The 20,000-nt window shown below is 32.0% G+C and overlaps 1 protein-coding gene across 1 annotated transcript in view; it reads left to right on the plus strand.

Moving 5' to 3' along the window:
- The window catches only part of FOXP2 (forkhead box P2), a 696,776-nt gene that overhangs the window by 625,534 nt on the left and 51,242 nt on the right, over nt 1-20,000 (plus strand). Inside the window, exons 6-11 of the mRNA XM_031938846.1 lie at nt 4,767-4,904; nt 6,075-6,272; nt 7,386-7,394; nt 7,844-8,012; nt 15,782-15,995; nt 17,791-17,895. Of these exons, the coding sequence (XP_031794706.1) occupies nt 4,767-4,904; nt 6,075-6,272; nt 7,386-7,394; nt 7,844-8,012; nt 15,782-15,995; nt 17,791-17,895 (833 nt within the window). The remainder of the gene's footprint in view (nt 1-4,766; nt 4,905-6,074; nt 6,273-7,385; nt 7,395-7,843; nt 8,013-15,781; nt 15,996-17,790; nt 17,896-20,000) is intronic.

Consider the following 20,000-nt stretch of genomic DNA (forward strand, 5'->3'; position numbering starts at 1 on the left):
ATGTACATAACCAAAGTGTGAATGTGTACCAGAAGAGCAGATTCCAAATAATAGTTTCTTCTATTACAATTAAATATAGGTATGACAATTTTGTAGAGGGAAGGAGAAAACAGGAGAAAAAAACTGTCCTGAAGACATTTACAATAGGATTTTCCATAGATAGCTACTATTGCAACATTTGGAATTCAAGTTTTTGCACTTGTTATTTTAATTGTTAATATTATAATAGTTTGATTTTTTTTATTACTGTCATTCAACTTAGCTTTAAGACCAAGAGTTCAAAACTTTGTTTTAATCTTCAAATATTAAGTAAAGGCTGGGAGAATTTGCATACCAACATTCCACGCAGTGTAAGGCAGGACCTGTTAACAAGGGAAATAATGTTTGCTTCTGTAACACTTAACTCTTAGTTGTGACTGAATTCCCAGTCACATCCAGTAAAGAAGGAATAGGATTGACATACTAACCTACACAACAAATCTTTGAAAATCACCTGCTCATAATTGCCGTGTTTAATTGCTTAGCATATAAAACCATTACATTAAGAAATTCTATTGAACTGGATTGCTCTTTTCCCTTTGGATAAGAATCTTAGTCCACTTTCTGAAACTCCTACAATGCATGATTTTTATAGTGATTATAGGAAAAGTACCCTTCATATTATGTCTTGTGCATTATTTCTGATTATTTGGCCCCATTTTAGTGGTTTAGCTATTGAATACAAACCATTTTATGAAGAATATGTGTTTCTATTTAATATAAATAAAATTATAGTAAGACAAAATTGGCAGCCTAAGCATAAGGCAGTCCATACTTTATATAGTTACTTTGAGTCATGATTTAGAGAGAGTTTCACATGGTTTTCTTTTTCTGTTACACACAAATTATATATATATTCTCCTGGGATTATTTATCCAGCTTTCCATGAATACACAAGAACACCAAATGTGTTTGATGTTAACAATATTCTAAAGTCTTTATAAGACAAAACTGATTTAGTTTTAGAAATCCTATCTTCGCCCACCTCTTACATTCCTGCTGCTTTACTAAAGGGAACTAGATCACATTAGCATTAGAAATCTCAATGAGAAAAAAGAAATTTAATGAAATAAGTTGAGTGTTTTTCTTTATGATTTCCACTGATAGAGAACAAGATCCACTGTTATACTCTACTTTCTAAGAGTGTTTACCTAAAATTCAAGTAGCATTTATTAGACATTTACTGGATGCCAGGCACAAATATGCCAAAGCTCAAAGTGATCTCAGCTTCAACATTCCATAACGTTTTATAGAATTTTCTTTCATACTTATGTTCTCTAACTTCTAATTGCTTATGCACTTGTCTTGAGTCCCCTTGCAGATTGAAATATCCTTGAAAGGTCAAGGTACATGTCTTAATCATCTCCTAACATCTGACACCCTATCAGACATAGGTCATCCTTTTTGGGATGAAGGGTTCACTCTATCCCCAATGTTGTTTGTTGACTGACTTTTTATTTGTAAATTAAATTGAACTATGTTAAATATACCCAGACTAAAATTATAAGTCTTTTGTACGTTATGTTATACCACTATTCTCTAAATTTTACATGACATATCTTAGTAAATGATAACTGAAATCATATCCGTGTAAATTGCTATATGCATATTAGAATATTTGCATCAAGCAATTCAGATCTTTCATGAAAAAAAATTTTTCTTAAAAAGCCATATAATATAGTTCATTAGATATAAATTTTAGGTATATGTGTTCTGTTTCTGGGACTCAGGGCTTATTAATATTTTTGCTAATATCTTCAAGTTTAATATTGCTAAATGTTAAGTATACCATTATTTGCATGTTTTTATGCCTATTTATACATATCCATGAATTTCTTTGTGTTGTGGTGACATGGTACACAACAAAAACAGGAAAATAAGTAGATTTTGCACTCTCAAAAAGTGGAATAGCTTTGTACTAGCAAAATTACATTCTCCTAAATTACCTCAAGTAGCACACACTTAGAAATGAAAATCAGTGTTATTAATGCAGGAAACATATATTGTGCTTGTTTAAGAAAATTCAAACTATTCAGGAGGCCTCAAAATGTTTTGTTTGCTATATTTCATGTGAATTGAAAATGTAAAATGTTTACAACAGATTAAAACATCTCCAAATTAAATCTGTATCCTTCAGTCTCTTTACATTTGTGCTTTTCCTATTGTGTCTTATGGAGCTATTATAGTGAGATGCTTTTGTTCTCCCTTCTATATCTCCTTAATAGTTTTAGATAGAAAGCAGCTAGAGGACAGGGACATTCTTGCTTAATATTTTTTTAACAACCCATAAGAATTCTCTTTTATCATGGTAATGATGATGGTTATCTTTGCTTGAACTTGAAAGTAGAAAATAGGAGGAAGATTATTCTTTCTTAAGAATTAAACAATCTGTTTAAAAGATTCTTTAACTGAAAAGAGGAGAGAATTTTTAAAAGAGAGAAATGGTAGAAAGCTCACCTAATTTTCCAGCATCTTAACCTATTATCACCAAACTTTAAATTACATCTTATACACAAGAAGTAATGAGCCTCCTTAGCAGGTACTATATTATGACAGACTTATATTTATAAAACATTCATCCCAAAGCACATTTGGTATCCATAAGATATTTTTTAAGTATTTTTACTTGTAGTCATAGAGATAATTAAGTAAGTGAGTACCTATCATGTACTGAGATATAATAAAGGAAAAGTGACAAGGGCTGTAAGGTGTTAGAAGTGTGGCAAGCTGTTCATCACATAGTAGACTTTATAGGCCATATATAAATGGATTGGCAACCTCTTTAAAGTTTAACATGTCTGTCTTTCCCTGCCCCTTCATTTCAGTTTGATTCATTGCTGTTTGGAGACAGCATGAAGTTAAATGATTGTGGCAAGTAAGGCCATGTTTGCAGAGAGAAAGTTTTCCAACCAGTTTATTCTAACCCTGCTATTTAGTTGTCTGCAAACAAACAATCCTGTAAACAAGTACTTCATTTTTTAAAGAATAAAACACTAAAGTATCATTAAGCAACAAATTATAAGTGGTATATTGTTTTTATCTTAGTCAAATATTTATATATTAGATAATTCAAACAGTACAATCCACCTGCATGCCAACCTATTCTTCAGGATCTAGAAATAATTTTGAAAAGTAAATGACCTCAATTCAGTTATATTCTAATTCTTTTTATTCATGTTAAACAGAGATTTAATTAATTAGCATTTTAAGATGTCAATATTAGATAAGGAAACTGGGGCTAGAAATTGAAATCTGAGGACTTCTGAGCAAAGAGAAGTTGCACACACTGGACCTTTATTCTTTTGCCCTACCACCCAACTTTCTGGTTTTTTGTTATTTATATTTCCATTCTTTAAAACACAAAGTATCACATTGTATAAGTCTGAACTGCATAGGAATTCATTATTAAAATAAATAATGAATCATATCTATTAATAATCCCTTCTTATTTGCAAAGCCCAAGAACTTGCTAAAAAAAAAAAGGCGTTTATATTAATAGTTGTTTTTATTTATAATAAAAGTGAATTTTTTTCTTAAAAAAGAAGCAATTGCTTGTTCAAAGGTTGCAAACTTGGCAAGCTGACAGCCTGTTTGATGTACTAGTTAGTACAAACAGTACCTATAGACAGTGCATCCACAGAACTGAACACATACCTTAGGCTCTAGTACAAGGTTTTTGTCCCTCCACTCTCTCCCTCCCTTTCTCCACTCCCTCCACCTCCTGTTTCTTGCTCTCTCTTTGCTCACCCCTTTTCAATGATTTTTACTCGTGTTCTACTTTACTTTGTATTTTTCCTGCTTTCTTTCTCCTACTTTCCTTTTTTTGCTTTCCTCTCTCCCCTCCCTTTTTCTCTTTTCTTCCCTGTCTACCTTCCTGTCAAAGAACTTTTGTAATTTTTTTTCATTTATAGACAAACTTTACATTGGTTCATCTGAAAATTTGCATATTTCATAGTTTAAGTTAAGATAAAGTAAAAACTCAGAATATGCCCAAAGACACTAGAATCCTGAAATGACATCTCCTTGTTTCTTTGAGGATGTCTGTACAGTTATTTCCCCAGAACAAATTAGTCATATAAGTAACTGTGAACATTGTAATGGTTATGCATTGTCTTAAAAAAAAAAAAACTGAAGTAACATACACATGTTCTTAGTAGCTTAGGTACCTTTTGTCTATATAAAACATATCTTATTTCAAAGTGTTTAATCTTTTATATTTATTTCAATTATATCTTCTAAAATAGTCTCAATAGGTTTTCCATTTATAACATTATGACACTTGATAAGATGATTGATTATGAAGTGTTTCGAGCCCTACCATGTGATCATTTATTTTTAAATACACATTTATACTAGCCAATGTTCACATCTCTTACAGTAATACATAAGAGAAGTGAAACATAAAGCTTGAGCCTGATGAAATCTGATGCCTCTGGAAATCGAGTGCCACAGTCCTGTGGTCTTAAAATAACCTATTCTTTCTGAAACTGGAACTTTAATAGTAATAAATATGATATTAAAATGATGGTCCATCATTGGTACAAAATCAAAAGATGATGTATAAAAGCAATGCAGGTCAGCAGAAGTGCATTTGATCTCTCTCTCTTTCTCTCTCTCTCTTTCTCTCCTCTCTTCTCTCTCTTCTCCTTCTCTCTTTTTTCTTCTCTCTCTCTCTCTCTCTCTCTCTCTCTCTCTCTTTCTCTTTCTCTTTCTCTTTCTCTCTGCAGGTGCCTGTGTCAGTGGCCATGATGACTCCCCAGGTGATCACCCCTCAGCAAATGCAGCAGATTCTCCAGCAGCAAGTACTGTCTCCCCAGCAGCTCCAAGCACTTCTTCAGCAGCAGCAAGCAGTCATGTTACAGCAGGTAATGTGGGTTACCTGCTTTGGAGTATTAATATGGCCCATGGCATTTTCACAAGTAGTGGTGATGGTCTGTGTGTATTTTTGACAATCCATCAGTACATGCTTTAGCTTTGAAAACCATAATTGTACAACATTTAGGACATAAATATATTATTTTAATTATGGAAGTGACTGAAACTTAGTTTGCTTACAGTCTTTGATCCATTAAAATGCAGAATAACAGCAGAGGAAGGTATATTTTCTACAGGAGCAAATCAATATTTAAATTTTCAAGTGCTTAGGCACATTTGATGTGTAGACTTGGCAAAGAAAGTGTAAATAGACTTGTAGATAATTGTTGCTTTAAAATTCATAACACTTTAGCACTCCCTTTAGTCACAGAAGTGGAATGCAGTTATGAAATTTGAATTGACCAGCTTTTTACAATGAAGGGAAGATAATTCCCTGCATTTTCTTTCCCTCAAAAATTTTGAGCTCTAAATGAGTCTACCTTTCAGAACAGTCTTACAACTAAGCCAAGAATCTATAAAATTTTCCTTCTTCCCCCCAATAAACACAAAGTCACTAATCAGACATTGGCATAAGATGGAATAATATTTCAATTGGATATTCTACTGCATAATCAATTGCATTAGAGAAAATAATGCATTTGTCTCTCTTGACTTTTTATATTAAACATTTTAAGATCTAGCATCCCGATCATCCTAGGGGACCCTGTAGTTTTAATCCTACTATATTATATGAGAGATTTATCAGTTTGTTTTTTCCCAAATAAGAATTAGGTGGTTTTGTTGTACCTTATGGAATTTTTATCTAATGCAGATAATAGAGGAAATAGTTTTTATCATTTAAGTACTTAAGATGTAATAATAAAGGAAAGTATTGGCTTTCCCACATTCCAAACAGAATATACTTTTTCTAAACCCTTATATTTAGGACATTTTAGAATCTTGATTGGAAAGTTTCAGAGCTGCTTTGGGGGGGGGGGTGAAAGGGAGGACAGGGAGGAGGCAAATGTATGTAGATTTGCCTCTTCAAATCCAGTGCATATTTCTGTTATGCGGTGATTCTTAATGGCACTTCTACCATAAGCCAGCCTAGATGAGTTTAGGAGACTGATAATACATGAAACTTTTGCCTTTATTTATTAAAGTCAAAATGGTTTATTCAGCAACAACTACAAGAGTTTTACAAGAAACAGCAAGAACAGTTACATCTTCAGCTTTTGCAGCAGCAGCAGCAGCAGCAACAACAGCAGCAACAGCAACAGCAGCAGCAACAGCAGCAACAGCAGCAGCAGCAACAGCAGCAGCAGCAGCAGCAGCAGCAGCAGCAACAGCAGCAGCATCCCGGAAAGCAAGCAAAAGAAGTAAGATCTGGTTATCTCATTGAGATGGATAAATAGATGATAGATAGATCAATCGATTGATAGATACATACATACATACATACATACATACATGATAGATAATAGTTCAGGTTGAGAAGGGGTGTTGAGAGACAAGAATAATCTTAGATCTTCCTATAACAAGTCTCTTGCTGTCAAAGATGCATTATTATATATTTTAACTGAGCTTAATAGTGATAGTAGAACTCTCAAGCCTTCCCTTTTTTGTAGCATGGGACTTGAGAGTTACAATCCAGTGATGCTGTCTTCTAATGTTCACTAATGAATCACAATGTACAAAGAGCAAGCTGTGTGGTGGACAAAGTACTGATTATCTTGTATTCACCAAGAGTCTAAGTTGGTGAGGGAACCTTATTTTTCTCTGTAGTTCAGCTCAGAGAGCATGCAAATTTAGCCTATTGTTGGGGGGAGGGAAGAAGACTGGTTGAGCACAGATTTCAAAGTCATAGGCCCCTGATTAATGAACTGCTACTGTAGGTTTGGAGTGGCGAGTAGAAAGTTACAGTTTGATGTGCTCATAAATCAAACTGACAAGCGGGCTTCTCAGGCCTGGCTCGCACTTGTCAGCAAACTGCATCAAATATAAACATAATACAAACAAAACATGTTGAAGTAGTTAAATTGATCAGCAGGTATCGTAGAAGTTGTCTTCAAGCTGCCCATTATGCAAACGTACAGGAAACAGTTCTGACCTCCCGAGGCTTGGTTTCTGTTTGGATTTGTGAATAGAATTTCAGACAGCCATCAACGATGGAATAGAAATTGCTCCCTTATTTCTCCGGAGGCTTTGGGCAATCCACATGACTTGCTCCATTATGCAGTCTGTTTTCCAGTGAGCGCATCAGAAGTTTCTCTTTTCCCTAAACTAAAAAGGAAAGGTCTTCCACAGCAGCTTGTCTTTCTCTGAAGTGTGACTGCCTTCTCCTACCCTCCTGAGTCCAAAGAGCTCTGGTTTGTCTTGTAATGCCTCACAAAATTGGAAGTTATACTTTTCGTTATAATAAGGGCACTTTTTTTGTTTTTACTTTTGAACATAATTCTGGCTTTAATATATTCCAACAATAGGAAAAACAGAGTCAACAGGCCAGTGAAAGGAAGGCTACATCCCAGTTTACTAATAGATCACCAGAGACTACATTCATGCACCATGCAGACCAAACTTTTTCACTTGGAAAAACTAGGTTGCCACAGACTGCTGCCTGCACTTTTAGCATAGATAAATCTGTTACCATCTGTCATGAACTGCTTAATTTTTTTTTTTTTGCTTGAAAAGATGTTATCTCCTTTCTCTTGATAGGTTCCAGTACTACCCAGCATATTTTGGGTTACCAGCCCACTACAGCTAGGAGACAGGGCATTTTCACTTGAGTTGAGATGTGACCAATAAGATTATGATATAGCAACTCACCAGAAGAATGGAAGTAGAGTAGAGTAGGAGACCAATCTTTGCCAACTCTATTTTCTGCTCTTCATTGTGGTGGTCTGTGGTGTGTGTGTGTGTGTGTGTGTGTGTGTGTGTGTGTGTGTTCTAGCAGCAGCAGCAACAGCAGCAGTTGGCAGCACAGCAGCTTGTCTTCCAGCAACAGCTCCTCCAGATGCAACAGCTCCAGCAGCAGCAACATCTGCTGAATCTCCAGCGTCAGGGACTCATTTCTATCCCACCTGGCCAATCTGCTCTTCCTGTCCAGTCTCTGCCACAAGGTACATACATCTGACCATCTCATGTGATGTTTCTTTTACCCTTTTCACACTTTACATTTGTTATTAAGTTATTTTCATAATTAGTTTCATCATACCAGTTTTTAGTCTGAGGCTCAGAAATTTGACATGTTGATTCTATCTACTTTTAAGAGTTTTGTTATATATTAAACTACATATTTTCTGGTCTTGCAGACTGAAAATCATTTAGAAGAACAACACAATTCAAATATGATTGATTTGTATTGAAGGACTAATTAACCAATTAGATCTAATGTAATATACATGAACCAATAGAATCCATGGAGGACAACTACTCTGAAAAAATAACAGATATTTAATCTTCAAACTAAAATTGGCTTTTAAACTGTAAGGAAACTCTACCTTCTTTCTCTAGTCTTATTGAGATTCCAAGTGATTTTTAGTCATCCAGTATGACATTTGAACCTATATAATGATTTTATTCACTGTTATCTATATATTGGATTTAATTTTATCTGTATTTTTGTATTTCTATTACCATAACACAATGAAACCCCCAAATGCTGAATAAACACAAATTATTTTAATTTACACAAAGTTTTATTCTTAATCACTTAGGTTTAGAAAAGAAGTTTTAATTTAAAAATAAGACAAATTTATCCCTTAAGCTTCTTAAACTCAGGTCATATGTAGGTAAAATATCACTTCACTGGAATATTGAGATGACTTTATTATAGAAATTTCAGCTGAACAAATATTGCTTTAAACCAATGGACCATGAATTAGAGCTTATAATATTTATTATTTAGGAATTTCATTACAACAAATAATGAGATTTGACCTATGAAGGATTTCATGGCTAGAGGCCTGTCCCTTAATCAAGAATTAGCAGGAGCAGCTAGATGGCACAATGGATAGAGCACTGGCCATGAAATCAGGAGGATCTGAGTTCAAATCAGACCTTAGACATTTAATACATCTTAGTTATGTGACCCTGAGCAAGTCACTTAAACACCAATTGCCTCAGCGAAAAAAAAAAGAAAAAAGAATTAGCAGCATTAGGAAATCATACTATTTGAAATATTTAACTACTAGAAGAATAGATATAGTAACTAGTAACAAGATCACATATTTACATAACAAAATCTATTTATGATACTTATTTCAAGAAAATTAAATTTGATTTTTTATATTAGAATCCAGTGTTAACTTTAAAAAAAATACATAACATTTTCCTACCTATCTACCTCTAATGTTCATTATACACTTTCATTATGCTTTACCTATTAAGGCTGTTTCACATCTCAGAGTACTTTCTGATTTAAACAATAAGAGAAAATCAAAGAGACTGAGTCCAAGTAGCCAAAACAAAATGGCAGTCTAAAGCAATTTAGTTACTTAAATGGAATGGGGGGGAGGGAGGACTTGAGACTGTTCTGTTTTTGTCTTTGTATTTACTGAACCTAACATAGAACTTTAAACACAGTAATTTCTCATTAAAGATGTGGGGACCTGAATGCCTCAGAACTCTGCTTCTATAAAAATGGCTATATATACCTATTCAGTTTTCAGTGTCAGACTCAAGCTTCTAGGAAAGTAAACTGAAATAACTCTATGAATGGCAAACCCCTAGAAGGCATGAAGGGAAATGGGGTATCCTTTCAGACAATTATATTTGCTTTAGATCTGAAAATTATCCTATATGCTGGGATAGTTAGGTCACAGGCAACTCTTCCTAAGTAGAACCTAATATTCACCCAAAGGATCAACATAGGAATTAACTCTATAGACCTCCACTCTACCAGCTGATTTGTTAAAGAGTACATATTCCACTTTCAACTTGGGCTATTAAGTTGTAGTTCAAAATAAAGACTGGTGAGGAATAGTAAGGATAATCAAAAAAGGTAGGCTTTTTAAAATCCTAACTCAGGAAAAAGAAGAGGATCCAAGAAGAGCAAAGGACCACTCTTCAGGATAAGTGGTACAATGATGCTGCTATCATTGAAAGAATACTGGATCTGGAGTTAAAGGACCTTCAAATCCTAGCTTATCCATTTACTACCTTTGTGATCTTAAGCAAATCAGTGAACCTTTCAAGAACTCAGTTTTCCTCAATTTTCAAATGGTGAGATTGGGTTAGTTAAAAGTTTTCTTTCTGATTTGAATCTAATGATTTTATTATCCTGCCCCATGTCTTAGACATAGGGGTAGACATAGTAATTCATACCAAGAGTAATCTGCCTTGGTATGAATTTTTGGCTTCATTAACCAGCTCATTGCATCTACATAGATATAATTAAGTTTGGAAAACTTAAGACTGCTTAGAAAAGCAGCATGGAGTCATGGAAAGATCACTGAATTCAAAACCCAATTATTCCATTTGCAACTCACAAGATAACTGATTTTACCTCCCCCCTTTTCCCTCATTTCCACTAAATACTAAGTTATAAAATTCATGAGGGTGCAAAGTGCGATAAATGTGCAGGATTCAAAAACAAACCCTAACTAGTCAAAGAAAATCTTATATTTTAAGCAAGGTAAGATGAAATATTTGATATTTTTGACTTATGCTAGATCAACATCACTTATCTAATGATTAAATATGAAGCACTAAAACACCTTATTATTGACTTCTTGTTTACTTGGATTGCCCTAATACTAGGTTTACTATGTAATTCAGAGAAAATAAATCTAGTTTGGGTTTCCTCATTATAACTAGCTATAATGAACTGGGCTAATTAAAACATTTTGCTGTTCTTCTGACTGCTCATTTTACATAAATGCATCATAAAACATGGGATTTGTGTCTTTATATGTGGATCTTATATTTATTTTTAACTAGTAGGCCAGCATCCTGGGATTATTACAAAGAAGAATTACCAGCCTTTAAATTCTTACTGTTATGTGTAAAAAAAAAAAAAAATACACATACATACTCTCACACAAATATACACAAAATAGGGCAATTAGATTATTCCTAAATCATATGTATATATACCAAAGACTCATTCCCCTCTAAGTAATTTAGAATTTTATGTATATTATTAATTTCGTACTTTGTTTTGCCTGGGCAGACAGTACAGATTTAGTAAGTTTTTAATAAATTATTTTTGGCTGGTTAATTGATAATTTTCTTATTACAACCTAATAGTATTCATGCTTCGTTGTGATTTTTTCATTATGGCTTAAAAAATTTGAAAATAATATTTCCTATCTTATAGGACTAAAATCCTATCTTTTCATTTCCATACTGAAAAAATGAAAGTTTACTGCCACATTACTCACCAGCTTTTGTTTTTATGTTTTATATATGTACATGCAACATATACATTCTAAAGCATGGTAGAAAGATGTCTTGATACATTATTTTTGTTGTAATTGTAAGAAAAAATTTTTATTTTATTCAAACATATGATTTCATAAGTGGAGAGAACTTATCATATACAAATTTCATCTACTAAAGCAGATTTACACTCTTAGCCAGCTGACTGAAGCAGTGAGAGATTAAATGACTTGCTTATGGTCACACTTTGAGTAGATGATGTGTCCAAAGCAGATCTTAAATCCTTATCTTCCTGATTCTAAGACTAACCCTCTATCCAATACCCCACACTGCCTCTTGCTATCGAGTTATTTAATTCACTCTGGACATCCCCTGTTATTGAGGCATAGCTATATTACTATATTATGATGAAAATATATATGCATATATATGTATATATTCACATACTAATAATACATATTCAAAAACATAAATTATGTATCTATGTACACATGCATACACACATATTTAGGGGACAGCACACTTTAAAAGTACTATTGGAAAGCTATGATGATGATAATCTAAAGAGTAAAAGGATTGCCAAATATAAATTTTAAAAGATCAAAAAGAAATATTTCACTTAAAATACTTTCTTAATGGTTTGATTTTAAAATGATTATTAGCTTGACATAGAATATGCAAAGTTCAAAAATGTTGGCTAAGGAGTATGAAAGGAAATTAATATGAATTCTTTAAGTTATATAATAGACTTTAGAAATCAGATGATGGACTGTGTATGTATATTCTTGAACATGAAATTTCATTTAATAATATAAGTAAAACATCTATTCTATTGAATACACAAATCATTATAGAAAAACAAACAAACTTTCATTTCATAAACTCAGAGAATGTTACCGCCAGAAGAGACTCTTAAAAATAATCTAATTTAAGAGCCTTATTTAACAAATAAACTGAAGTCCAAAGAAGCATCTCACCTAAAATTTAAAAAAAAAAAACAAAAAAAAAAAACTAGTTTGAGGCAAGTCTTGGACAGGTATCTTGATTCTCAAATTCTTTCTACTTTCTCCTTTTTTAAAGGAAAAACAATTTGTTTCATTAAGGACTTGACTTTACAAGTATAGATAGATGTTTATATATACATTATAATATTGTTGACAGATAAAACATAAAGAAGATTATTAAATACTATGTTGCCTCTTATATACTCTATAGAAGCATATGAATGAGGCGAGTGGGAAGTTAATGGTTCTCAAAGTTAATATAAATTCAAAACATACTTAAATATGTAAGATTTTCATAATATAGTAAAAAATATTACTAATTTAAAATATTGGGATGGAGGTCAGTCCAGCAGCAAAAAGCCTGTGGTAGCATATCTTTAAAAAAATATAATTTTTATAATTTCCAAATACAATACTTATTGAAAAGAACCTATATGATCAGGTCAAAACAAGAGTAGTTAATTTTAAAAAATTGTGATTTATCATGTACTTAGTTTCTATCATGTATAAAAATAATTAATTAAAAATAACTACTAGACTAAAACTGAAGATGAAGTGAAAAAACTTTAGATTTTTGTTGCTTAAAAAAACTAACAATTTTAGATTAAATTACTCCTCTAAGGAAAAAGCCTGGAAATTATTTCAGAGAATCATTTCACTTTTCTGGACCTCAGTTTCCTCATCTCTAAAATGAAAGGATTGAATTAGATAATGTCTGAGTTTCTTCCAGTTATGATATTCTGTGATTGCAAATACCATGTCGGAATCAACTTATCAGATGAGATAATGTATATAAAGTGCTTTGTAAACTGCAAAGCTCTGAATTAGTGGAGTCTGAATTAATGACATTTTGTGATATTAAGCTATATCAGTAATATTACATGAAAGAATCAATGAGTAATTCTAGATCTATTTTACATTTCAAAAAAAAGTACCTTTAATTGATCATGCATGTAATAGAAACAAATCAAAAATTACTTAATCCAAAAAAGAGCTAAGTGGTCATCAAAACTATCAAGAATAGTAACAAAATTGAATTATTCTTTACATTCATTGACAACAGAATACAAAGAAATAATGTATAAATTGTAGAAAAAATAGGAAACTGAGAATTATTTACCTATATTCTAAATGGATTCATATGTAAAACCTGAGTAAACTTTTTTGCTACATATTTTTTAAAGAATTGTTATTTTTTTAAGATAGATTAGGTAAACTCCTGTCCTTGGGAAAAAAAAAAGTGAAATTAATTTTTTAGTTCCTTTAGTTTAGTTCCTTTCATCCCTTTGTTGTAAAAAAAATTCATGAAATACAGTAACATTAATTGATTAAAAAATCATATGTGTGGTGTTCACTAATTTCAGTTAACAGTAAAAACATTCATTTTGCCTTAGCAACTTATTATCCACAAACTTACATCTCAAGGGAAGAGTTGGTTAGGTAATAAGATAAAATGCTTTATTACAAATTTTATCAAAATTAACCTCTCCTGAAGTCATTTATAGCCCCTCTTCCCTTTACCTATTACATATTAGAAAGCCTTTCTATCTGCTAATAAACAAGGCTAAGTTTGATTCATTCACTGATTTATTAAATTATATAGAGAAGACCTATCCATGGCACTTTGACAGCATACCATGAAAAGCATGGTAGTAATCAAGACTAATTTGTAATATAATTAAAAGTAGAAACTCACTACCTTCTACTTTGAAAGGTAAGTAGAAACAACCTCTAAGCTTTTTGTTCACTTTCAGAACAAAATCTGTGTTTATTAATATTAGTAACTTGCATAGTCCCTAAGAGTGACTTAGAACTAAAACACGAGCAGTTATTTATTACTCAATGAATTTAAATTAGAAACATGAAAAGTCTAGTGCATGTTGATTATATTAGCACCACTTATCATTTATTAACTGTTGACCTTATTCAGTAAACAATGTCCTTAGATTGTTTGTACCTCATAGTCATATAACTTCCACATTTGGAACCCAGGTGTGTGTGTGTGTGTGTGTGTGTGTGTGTGTGTGTGTATGTCAGTTTTAATTATAGCTTAATTAATCATTATGTGAAATTAATTGTACTGCTAATTGTGGGAAACTGTAATAAATCAAATGAATATAGAAAAAGTATTATAGACATATATATGTGAATGTACACACAATATACAAACATATATATGTGTGTTTCTTTCTATCATGCTATATATATAGCGTCAGAAACTTCCAGAAATGTCAATGATTACTTTTAATCTAGCCCTTATATGCAACATTAGGATAGGTAGATTCTATTGACTAATTGGTCCAAAAGTCATAGCCAGATAATTTGAGGTCTTTAGTTATAGATGGAGTCATATTCTGATTTTGTTGGAATGAAAGCTGTAGAGTGAAATTTCTTGACCAGATCACCTTCTGAATTAATCACTGAAAACAAAATTTTAAAGCATTTATTATGCTCTTACTTTATATGAAGTCCAGTGCTAAACAATGAAGATATAAATAGAAAAAGCTATTGCTCTGGGACACTCTAAGGGGAAAAAACACCTGTAGGTAGGATGCATAGCATATCCTAGAGGTCTTACATGTACCACAAAAGGGCAGATGGCAGAGTCCTTAAGATAAATGAAGCTTGTTATTTTTCGTTATTTTTTGTATCTCAAAGGAGTACCTTACCACCATTGGGAGAATGGAGGAGAATGGATTCAGGATTGGAATGAAGAGGATACTCTGATTTCTCTATGGCAAATGTGGAGAAGAGATCATTTGAATCAGAAAGGGAAAATATTAGCAGAAAGTTTGAGGGGTGAAGATGTTTGGAGCAAGGGAGGGAAAGAATAGTTCTAAGAGCTAGCTCTGACTGGGGAAATCTGGGAAGAAGGGAAAATTGGACTCCCCTGGATGCCAACTTTGTGAACTCCAATAAATGTGCTAAAATTTTCCAGTTTAGTTATTTTTCTGGTGCTGAAAAACCAAGATAGTAGCCAGACTTCATCTTCATTTTGTACAGAGTAGAAAAAAGAATTGATTTTGGTAGAGAGAGTACATGCATGCACCTGAGTGCTTTAATCTGAAAAGAAAAAATAATGTCTGGGTTATAATTGTGATTTCCAGTTTTTCTTTATCCTTTTATTTCTGATAAGGAGTATTTCACAATCACTCCTAGTTCATCTCTTTTTGAAGTTTCTGTATTAATGATAATGAAATCTTATATGAATTTGTGATAATTACTTTTTGTACCATACTTACTTCTTTTTTGACCCTTAGTCATGTCATAAAAATGATCTTAACTATATTAAAATCAATGGTTTTCAACAAAAAATACTGGGAACAAGAGAAAAGCAATTAGACTTACTATGTACTGATGGGGTAAAATGATTTTTAAACTTATTGATTGTACAGGGTAGTAAGCATCACCTTTACTGTTGGCATTAATCCATTAATAACATTGGGCTCATTTTATGAAATTTTTATTTTGCTATATTAGTGGAGCTCTCCTTCTTTTTATAGCTGGCTTAAGTCCTGCTGAGATTCAGCAGTTATGGAAAGAAGTGACTGGAGTTCACAGTATGGAAGACAATGGCATTAAACATGGAGGGCTAGACCTCACTACTAACAATTCCTCCTCTACTACCTCCTCCACCACTTCCAAAGCATCACCACCAATAACTCATCATTCTATAGTGAATGGACAGTCTTCAGTTCTAAATGCAAGGCGAGACAGGTAATTCTGATGGGTTTCTACTGTGCTTATGTATCACTAGGCTTTAGTTTTTTCACTGATAAACTAGAAACAAAAATGTACAGTGCCAAAATGTATAGTGGGAAGAAATAAATGCGAACCCCAATGAACTGTGTAAACTAATTTTCTTTCTTAAAAAAAAAGTAAAATAACTACAGGCAACATATTTCAGGTAGGTGTTTTTGTCTATGGAAATAATTTTGAATCAACTGTAAATCAGGATTTGTTTTTCCAAAAAAAAAAAAAAATTAAGACTGAAGGACTGTGGGTTAGCTTAATATTCTTTGCTATGAGAAATTTGTAATCATATATTTTGTATATTATATACCAGACATATGTGCATAAATTTAAACTAATACAAGTATATAGATATGTACTTATATTTATGTAAAGTTTTATAAGTTTAAAATAGTTGGAAGTTATAAAAGTATATATGAATTATAAATAATATAGATACCTTTACCATGCATATTAAGAATATTTTCTTGGAAATAGCTATGGTTTTGTTTGTGTATGTAATTAAGACACAATTTATAAGAAAATAATCTGCCTATTATTGCAATGACAAAGCATTATATGAATAATTTGACTATGAAAAAAATTCCTGTGAGTGAAAAATGTTTTTGAGAGAATGTTACTAGGGCTGACTAGTGTTAAGAAATTATCTATTAACATTAAATATATGATTTCTCAACTTTCTACTTTATTTTGTTTCTATAGCAATAATCATAATGTAAGGAATCATATATACTTCCACCAACTTCTGTTAGCTTTTACATATTTATGCATTATTTACTTTTAAATATTAATTAAAATATTCTTTTACTTTGAAATTTTTTCTTAGCTATAATATAGAAATGTTAAATTTCTTAGAAAACTAAATGATTAACATATTTATTATGCCAACAATAAACATATTTAATAGTTAGATTAGATTGAAAATAATCTGATATTTAATGTTATAAGAACAGTTTTAACAAATTTTTGATCATAACTATTTCCCCCCAAAGAAATAGAATAGTTTTTTGCACTATTTTTCATAATAAATTATATATTGAGATTATCTCAAGTTCTTCTTTAGGTATCTAGCATTTTCTTTCCTGATTAGTTTGTGTAGGATAGAATGCATCTGAATATTTTTATGCTGTTGTTTTAATTGAGATTAATTTGATGACTGTATATTAAAGAAGTTGGGTGATTAGGATTTGTAGTTCATATTCTTGATGATGAAAAAAGTCATATATAATTATATAAAGATAATACTCTATTCCAAAATGGAATTCATTTTTAAAAAATCATTTGTAACTAATAGATACAAGAGATAAACATATATAACATGAAAGAATTTAAATCATCTAAAATAAAAGGTGACTATCTTCTTGTAGTAGAATGTACCAAATACTTTTCAGTAACATTTGTATTACTTAAAATATGGATCTATGTGTGTGTTAATTTGACCACCACTGCATTTTTTTTTATTTATAGGTAAAATGTTACATTAAGGTCATATGGCAGAATTAGCATATGGTATTATACAGTCATCTTAGTTTTTCATCCTTTATTAACAGTCATCTTTGGCTCTATTTCTTCTCTAATTGGAACATCATCTAGCCTTGGCAGTTGAACTATTCAATAGAACGATTAAATTTTTCTGACTACTCTGAGCTGAATTGACCTGTTTTGACCCGTTTGTCACTGATCGTAACCTGACAGGCGCTAGCAGCCTCCAACGATTATGGCTTCCGAGATGAATCTGACGCTGTTTCTTTTGCTACAGCTCATCACATGAGGAGACTGGAGCCTCTCATACGCTCTATGGCCATGGAGTTTGCAAATGGCCGGGCTGTGAAAGCATTTGTGAAGATTTTGGACAGTTTTTAAAGTAGGTTTCTTTCTCTTCCTTGGGTAGGTGGTTTGCTAAAAGTTATGACAAAATAAAGGTAGAAAGTAAATTTTTACTATGAGAAATTCCATAAATTATAATATTTCTCAACATCAGGGAAAGCTATAGCCATTAGCAGAGTCAAAATCATGTCCTTTACTTCAAATTTGAAACTTCTAGGGTTTTCAAAAGGAATATTCCTCTTTCCATTTACCTCTACATATCAAGTCATTAATTTTGAAAAAGATGCAATTCATGTGAAACACTTTCCTTTTAATTTTCAAATTTTACATAGGAATTCCATTTAAAAAGTTCATAAATGTTATGTATGTTTTCAGAAACGTCTTTTGCTTCTCACATAGGAAATTATAGCAATAGATTTTGTTTTCCTTTTGTTAAAATTTCTTAAGGTATCCTGTAATCTCCTTGTGCATCACACATATGATGACATCATTTCAAATTCATAGAACTACAATTACAAATTGGGCAATTAATCATGCTGACTAGTTGAATGACTAGCTGAGTGAAGAAACAACAGGCTTGTGTTAAAGGTTCTACTTGTTGCTGACACAGTCATTTAAAAAAGGTAGAATTTGGGCTGCAGATTGTACAGTTTCTCTACCTACTTCCGATCAAAATATTTGTGAATGTTGAATTTTCACACATTGTTTATTTTCATTTTTAAAAACTTAAATGAGTATTATTAGATGTTAAGGGACATATTTTGGAAAGCTTTTCTACATGTCCAGTTTTAGCATACAGCAGATCTACATGGAAAGCTACAGATAAGCTTATGGAGATGAGTAACTTCACAGGCTGAGTCTCTTATGTTGTCATGGTGCAGCTAACAGGGTGAATGAACTGTTTCATGCTTCATCAACAATTAAGTTAATTAGCTCATTTGAAATTTCACTGCTTTGTTGCCAGGATGTTGGCAGAAACATCAAAAAGATGTGTTTACAAATGGTAGACTACAGGGTATAGAGCAAGAGCACCTTAACAACAAGCCACAAGCGCTCAACATCATAATAATATTTGAATTGAAGTACAGTAAGGCGTGAGCTAGCCATTTTTAAACTCTTTCCTCCTCTTTGAGATATTAGAAGAAGGACTTATCAAGGCTTCTAAATCTAGATAATTTTTTGTCCCTCTTTATAAAAGACATTGTTTGAGAGAATGGGTTTTCATTTTAAGATCTCTCAGTACTATTACACCAAAATGATCTTGATTTGTGACTTCTGTTTAGAGAGGGATCTTTTGTGTAAATATCAAAAATGATTCAATATCAAATAGAATTTCTTGTTTTAAGCATGTATAGGCTATACTGCTAAAAATGTTGATGTATCCAGGAAGAATTAGGATTTTATAAATACTTTCATACTTCCAAAATACAGGGATTCTAATTCTTTGGCAAATATTTTGAGATTCATCCAATCATATTTCCTGTTACAATTCTCACAAACTAGCCATTTAGAAAATTTTCACTACTGCTTCTCTAAGTCACAGTGAAATGAGAGAGAGCATCATAGAAACATCCCCACTCATCATTTACTTCAGCACCCTGTATTTTTCCTTCTTGCAGAATCCAAAAGAAACCTTTGAGAGAAAATATGTATCTTTCCTACAATTTGATTTTCTTTTTTTAAATTACTGTACTTGGAAAAGTTGAAGGATTGTTGTATGTCTCACATACATTTTATATTGCTGCTAACATGTATGTCAACGTGCACCCTCAGTTTAGCATTTATTTTTTCATGTACACACCAGTGATAACCATATTACAATTAAAAAACATTTCCTTTCAATTAAATTTCAACTTTTAGTCCATGAACTGAGCATTTTTCCCCAATCCATGAACTTTTAGGATGACAGAACTAATGGCTGGAGTTTATAAGGCCTAGTTCCTAGTCCATTCTTTGTTATAATATTTTAGGTACTCTGACTTAAAGCAGTGTGATAACCTGTGTTAGTATAGTTAATGCAAGTAAACTATGCTGAAATGAAATATTAATGACATATGTTCTCCAAATCCAGTGCTATGGTTTTCTGTGACATGCTTATGAGAAGTTTGAAGAGATTGTGGCTTATGGAGTGAATTATAACAT

Source organism: Sarcophilus harrisii, chromosome 5 (genome assembly GCF_902635505.1).
Source record: "Sarcophilus harrisii chromosome 5, mSarHar1.11, whole genome shotgun sequence".
In the NCBI taxonomy this organism is placed as follows: Eukaryota; Metazoa; Chordata; class Mammalia; order Dasyuromorphia; family Dasyuridae; genus Sarcophilus; species Sarcophilus harrisii.